Source organism: Camelus ferus, unplaced genomic scaffold (assembly GCF_009834535.1).
Source record: "Camelus ferus isolate YT-003-E unplaced genomic scaffold, BCGSAC_Cfer_1.0 contig385, whole genome shotgun sequence".
In the NCBI taxonomy this organism is placed as follows: Eukaryota; Metazoa; Chordata; class Mammalia; order Artiodactyla; family Camelidae; genus Camelus; species Camelus ferus.
The window spans coordinates 985,201-991,478 of NW_022589126.1; the positions used below are offsets into that span (position 1 = coordinate 985,201).

Genomic DNA, 6,278 nt, shown 5'->3' on the forward strand with positions numbered 1-6,278 from the left:
GGGGATGGGAGGGTGCAGGGATTTCCGAGAGGAAGATGGTGTGTGGATGAGTGTCCTCTGCAGCAGCAACGCTCCAGTGTGGGATGTTTACTCGTGTGTTCACACTGTGTACGCGTGTTTGACAACGTGTACATGCCTATTTCAACACGTCGCAACATCTCCACCTGCCGCTTTGATGACAGAATCAACACTTACACGTTCCCCGCACGTGGACTTGAAGCATGGGTCCGTGGAATAAACAGAGTAAACCATTTGGAAGCACAGCTTAACCTCCCTCCATTAAACCACGTGAAAAAAGTCACTGCTACACCTTTGCTTTTGCATGTCCAGGCAGTATTTTCAGATGCTCATGAATGTATTTTCACAGCAGCATGAATCTTTGAAGAGCTAAAATACAAGTATTCGTAGACAACAGGATGGGAAAAGTGTTTCGTGACATATAAGTTAATATAACACAAGTTACTGTGTAGAAAAAAAAATAAATTTGTGAATAAATAAACTACAGCTTTATATATCAAATAACACGTGGAGTATAAAAGGTAGTTCTCATATATACATACATATACATATATATATAAAGGTGTGTGCGTGTGCCGGAGTATAAATACACTGTGTACGTAAATATTTCACGTGGAGGGAAGGTCATTGGCCTCTGCTTTCAGTTCTGTAAGTTAAAATACTGATGGCACCTGGGGTCCCCTCTGACGGCCACAGACCCCAGGATTTTCTTCCCACTCCAAGGGTAGACGCACCAGCAGAGCCCAGGCTCTCCCTCCAGGGACGTCTCGCACTGCAAAGGGAAGAAGCAAGGTCAAAAGCGGCCCCCGTGAAGCTAGGGGGGAGGTGGCGCTCTGTGCTGCTCAGGCCCACAGGGAGGGTGTGGAGCTGAGAGCCGGGCGCCAAAGCCAGCGGTGACCACGCCCAAGGGCAAGGCCAGCACCCTCCCGGTCCTCCTGTAAAGCGGAGGTTAAGGCCCGGAGTCCAGTGCAGCGAGGACATCACGCCTGCGCTAACCGGAACAGCGTGGGCACAACTGGCTGCTTCACGGCCTCACAGCAAGGCTGCTGAGCCCGGATGGCCGACTGCTGTTCCCTGACAGTTCCCGTCTGCTACAAAGCACCTCCTAGTCCTCAGCCGAACCTGTGCTTCCCGGAGCCCTAAAAGGTGCCTCTAACTTAGGTCTTGGTTGGTTGGATCTCACTTATTACCTGGCAAGCTTAAAAAAAAATGCAATTGTATTTAATGACAAAGCTCATTTCCCTTTGCGGGGAGAAACTAATAAGAGATGTCCAGATGGCTACCTGCTTTCCCGAGTAGAGCTGTTTGTGGAAAAAAGGGCTTTGCAGGGCTGTGGGCAGCCAGCCGCTGTCCCCGTGAGGCTGCACCTGGGGGAGGACACCTACCTGTTTGCTGTGATAGAAGCCATTCTTGTTGCAGTTGGGCAGATAAAATTTGTAAAGCTTGTCTCCTGCCTTCTGCTGCTCCCTGGCTAATCTGTCCAGCACTTTGTAGAGTTCTCGCTGGCAGGGCTCCTGAAAGAAACCAAATTAATTGAGGATTAAGGCATTCATCTGGACAAGCTGAGACAAGTCTTCTCTGTTTCCATCATTTCAGGAGGAAAGTCTGAAGTGCCTGGAAAATGGCTCCGTGCTTCCCTTTTCTGGGTACGTGCGTTTGTAGAAGGATTTTTCTCCCACAAATCAGCCCCATCACATTGATTCTTTGTCGCCCTCAAGCGGTAGAATTAAAACCAGACCTCAGTGAAGGTGCCGACCAGGGAGTTCGTGCCTAATGGGGCAGCACTTCAGTTTGGGAAGATGGAAAAGGTCTTGAGGTGGATGGCGGTGACAGTTGCAGGATAACGCAGACGCACTTAAGGCCACTGAACTTTATACAAGAAAGTAGCTAAAATGCGAACCTGTATGTTATGCATAACAAGTGTTTAAAAAGTGGGGGCAAAATGTGATGGGGAGGAGGGCGTTAGTAGTATGGCTCAGTGCTCTTTGCGCCCTGTCTAGGCTGGTATTGTTATTTGAGAGATGAGCTCAGAGACATCAAGTGACGGATCTAAAGCTGCACAGCACGAACTGCAGTTTCTTTCCATCCAGCGGTCTCCCCTGTTGGAAACCTTTGTGTTGAAAACTGAGCAAAGCGAAGCTGGAAAATGTCTGTTATGCTTTGGGAAGGACCAGTGTTTCTATCCAGGGTTCAGGACTGGACCTGCAGGGCGCAACAGGTATCAGCTGGAAGCCTCACCTGCTCCGGGGACTCACCTTCCACTTTTTGAGGTCTGTGATCTCGAGGGCCCTCATGCTCTCATAATGACTAATGGCATTCCAGAGGATCGGCAGGTCTTCGCTGGATGCAACCATCAGGTGGAAACTGTTCAGGAGCTGCTCCTGGGTCATCTCTGTGCTCTCGGACGGCACGTTCTCTGGGGCAGCAGGGTTCTTTGCATCTGAATGTGGAAAGCCAGAAACCCATGAGCCCTCCGAAAGCATCTGCACCTGTCCCCCATGAAGTTGCTTCCCTTCCCACAACAGCAGGCTGGGACAGGACAGTCATGCTGACCCAGAGATTTGCCTACACCCTCTTTAAAGGGACTGCTGATGGTTTCCTGGGAAGCGGAAACTCCAACAGCAAGACCAGTTCTATTCTGGGGCAACAGTCAGCTTCAGGTCTGGCACGAGTGCCCTGTGTTTTTGCTTCTAAAGTAGCCAAAGGGGGAATCCATGTGCACATTTGTCAAGGCCTGGGAATAGCCCTCAGAAAGCCATGGACTACATACAGTGCTATTCCTGAGCCAGTCCTCAGCTTCTCCATCCATAAAATGGGTATTTTAGTAACTCCCTATGAACACGTGGTAGGGTTCATCTAGAAGTGGGGTCTAGATTGCATCTCTACCCTTTCTATTCCAGGGGCTCTGCCTTCCCACACACAATGTAATTTCTTTGCACCCCTGGGAAGAGGAGGGAGGGTCACCAGACACCTTGCAGATAGCACCAGGGTTTGGATTTGGTGTATGGACAGAATGCTGGCTCTCTGAGGGGTCCCGGGGGAAGCCATCTCCTTTGAGGACCATGGAGGTGACTATCTCACTGACTCTGAGGCAGTGAGCCAGCCCTGAAAACCAGGTCCCCTGCTTGGAAGGGTCATGCCCTGCAGCAGATTTCTGACAGGGCACAGAACCAGACTGATTCCTCCAAGAATCACAGAATCACACTGGCCACGCAGCCACTCAGACAGGGGGCTAGGGAGAGGGGCAGAGGAGGGGGGTTTCCTCTGCCTCCCACTACAAATACATCACTGCAAATTCAGGGAAGTTCTGACAGTCAAGTTCTGAGGAGGCAGTGCACACATGAAACACTGTTTTCCAAGCAATGAATGGAAGTGAACCTTTGGCCTAAATGTCCACATTATATTCTGTAGACACCGGGGAAGCACATACTGTCTGCACAGGACCTATATTACAAAGGACATTCCAGACACCTCCCAGGAGGCCAGCAGGACGGGTTCCCATTCCAGGCCTTCCAGGAACTCACGCACTACACAGGGCCACGCTGTCGGGGCGCTCCATCCCCTCCCTCCTCTCTCATGTCTGGGCTCCCAGACGAGTCTGAGGGCCCTCTTCAGCTCTCCCACCAAGTTGTGTGTGTCCTCCTTTCTCCTGGGCACCCCCTGCAGGACCACGAAACAGTGGGGTTCATCTGGGTGACCTGAAACTCTTTCCCCTTCTGGTTCTGGCTGCAAGCTCAATTCTGGCTTGCTCCCCACTGGCTGTGGGGTCTGGTGGAGTCCCTACCCGCCCTCACCCCATTTGTCCCAGGGCAGAGGCCGCAGGTGGAGTGGGGGGAAATGGTGGTACCTGTGGCCTCGGTGCTGGGTGCTGGCATGCAGGAGCCCTGGCCGCGGGTGAGGGCTTGCAGGGGCCGCGGCTCCCCTGGAAGTGCACGGCAGCTGAGCCCGCGGGCACAGCGCGCAGTGGCCACGCCGCAGGAGGAGCCCAGCGGCAGGGCGCACAGCGGGCAGCAGCCACAGCCGGCGGGCCGGGTGGGCTCCGGGCACGAGGTGGGCACGGGCGGGCAGAGTGCGAGCCTCTCGGCGGTGCAGGGTGCACAGTGCCAGGGCTGGGGAGCGCCAGCGACTGCGCCGAGCTGAACAGACAGCAAGACCAGAAGCGGCCAGGAGCGGACAGTGGGGACTTCAGGCATCGCCAGGCAGAGGCGGTGGGCAGGAGGCGGCAGGCAGGAGCCGGTGCTCGCTGGCTGGTGGCTGATGCTGGCTGAGCGGCTACGGCGGCGTCGGAGCGGTGGCTGATGCTCACTGGGCGCTGCATGCGCCTTATGAAGGGCTCTGGCTGGGCCATCTGAACCAGCAGTTAATAATTGGCAGCTCCGTGTGCGCGCGGCTAGTGTTGAAAATAAGTTTGTTTTGTTTGTACGCCCAAGGCCCTGCGCAAACCGTGGGCGGAAAGAGGGTAAACGGTCCAGGCTTCAGACTGTATGTTTGCCCTGTTGTTAGGATTCCAGCCTGGAGCCAAAGTGCAGTTCTAGCCCGGAGTGCACAGCCAGGTGGAGGGTGGCACTCGCTGGTTTTGTTCAAGGGGCATCTTCAGGCTGAGCCAGCGGGGGCTCCCCGGACCACCCAGGGAAAGCCCGAGTGATCAGCTGGGAAAGGCCAGTCCAGCTGCCAGTTTTCATGCAGGGAAACCAAGACCCAGGCAGAGGACGGAAGGAGGGGCTTTGAGCCCAGGGCTTTGCAAGCCCTGGTGGGTTCTCAGTGGCAAAGCCCAAAACTGCTTCTCGCTCTGCAGGAAGAAGGGCCCAGGCTGCTTAACTGCTATCTTCACAGCCTTTCCCAGGAGGAGAGAAGGAAGAAAGGGGGCAGCTCCTCCCAGGGTTGGTGCCAAGCTCCTCAGTTTCACCTGGCCCCCGAGACTGACCTTGCTAACTGAGCTTCCAGGGAGGAGAGGAGCTCAGAACCCACTGAGCGACAGGGCCGAGGCTACTGAATGGAACCCAGATTCCAGGTCCCCTCTGACTTTGGCCCCAGACAGGTTTTATCAGGAGTTGATTACCAAGGCTTCCTCTTTAGTTAAAACTCCAGTTTTTCCTGGATTTCTTCTTGGGTGGAAAGGAAAATGTCACTGTCCCTTCAAAGACAATGAGAAATGAGCCCAGCCACCCCCAGATACTGCAGGCGCTCTCTCTGGCACCTGGTCCCTGGAAACCGGGCAGCTGTGGACAAAAACAAGGCGGCTCTCTATTTACTGACAGAAGAAAATCTCCAAGAGTTGTAGCATCATGCAAGTTAAGTAAAATTTCCAAGTGAAAATGAGAAGGAACAGAACATGTTATTGTTTGTGTGCAAAAATGTAACGTGAATGTATGAGGCACTGTGATTCTAACTGTGTCGAGTGTCTTGAGAAGAACATGTAAGACACTGGTAGCACTGCCTGTCTCGGACGGGGAGACATGAAATGGGTGCTTGAGGGACAGACTGGTCTTCCCCACACGCTCGGTTCTATCCTTCTGAGTTTGCATTCTCTAAGTTGTACATGATCTCGTTGTACCTGGCACTTATGCTACCAGTTATATCATCAATCTCAAGAAGAACTGAATTAAAACTAGTTTCCTAGGTCCTTTTCTGGCCACTTCACTGGTTCCACGGCCTTGGGCAAGTCCCTTGCCTTATGTGCTGCCAACACCGTGTCAATAAATAGCCTCCCTCCCCCCCATCATCTCCTCAGTAACAGTCAAAATAAGGGTGGTGAAAACAATTGCAGTTGAAGATTGGCAGTCATGTTGGTCAGTATTTTCACAGAGCAAAGGTCAGTGTCTGGTTCAGCATGCTGACCAATGGATTTGGCTTCTTTTTTAACCTGATGTTTGAAGTGAGTTCCCAAATGGCTTCGTTCCCCCGAAGACGTTGTGCTCTGAATTCTCTCTGATTGCCTGTTTAGGATCAGCACGCCCACTCGAAATGCTCTTTTAGTGACACACGTGAAAGGGTCGTCCTGTAACTATTTGGGGCTTGCCTGCTGCGGGCCTGGTGATTCGCCAGCCCTGGACAGTTCACCCAGTTGTGTGCATGCCCAGGGAGGAACCCCCCCACCCCCACCCTGAGGTCCCATTCATCCTGCAGGTACTGGAAGTTCTCCTGGCGGATTGACTTCCCAAATGTTCCCATGGCTTGCTTCATAGCAGCAGCCAACCAAATGGCCACCAACCAGGAGAGAGAGCTCTGCCTGCTCCGGACCACATCAACACAAGCAGACA

The 6,278-nt window shown here is 53.2% G+C and overlaps 1 protein-coding gene across 1 annotated transcript; it reads right to left on the reverse strand.

The window, feature by feature from the left end:
• Positions 1-316: 316 nt before the first annotated feature.
• IGFBP1 (insulin like growth factor binding protein 1) lies at positions 317-4,338 on the reverse strand. Its single transcript, XM_006176165.3, has 4 exons — positions 3,866-4,338; positions 2,274-2,458; positions 1,404-1,532; positions 317-790 (listed from the first exon to the last, which is right to left on the reverse strand). Exons 1-4 carry the CDS (start codon positions 4,209-4,211, stop codon positions 659-661), a joined length of 792 nt encoding a protein of 263 aa, XP_006176227.3. The 5' UTR covers positions 4,212-4,338; the 3' UTR covers positions 317-658.
• Positions 4,339-6,278: the final 1,940 nt, after the last annotated feature.

Excerpts from the sequence above, each read along its gene's own strand:
- IGFBP1 (XM_006176165.3), bottom strand. The coding sequence starts at position 4,211 with ATGCCTGAAGTCCCCACTGTCCGCTCCTGGCCGCTTCTGGTCTTGCTG. Across the intron at positions 2,459-3,865 it reads ACCCAGCACCGAGGCCACAG|ATGCAAAGAACCCTGCTGCC; the intron begins GTACCACCATTT and ends TTCCACATTCAG. Across the intron at positions 1,533-2,273 it reads CAGACCTCAAAAAGTGGAAG|GAGCCCTGCCAGCGAGAACT; the intron begins GTGAGTCCCCGG and ends GGTTTCTTTCAG.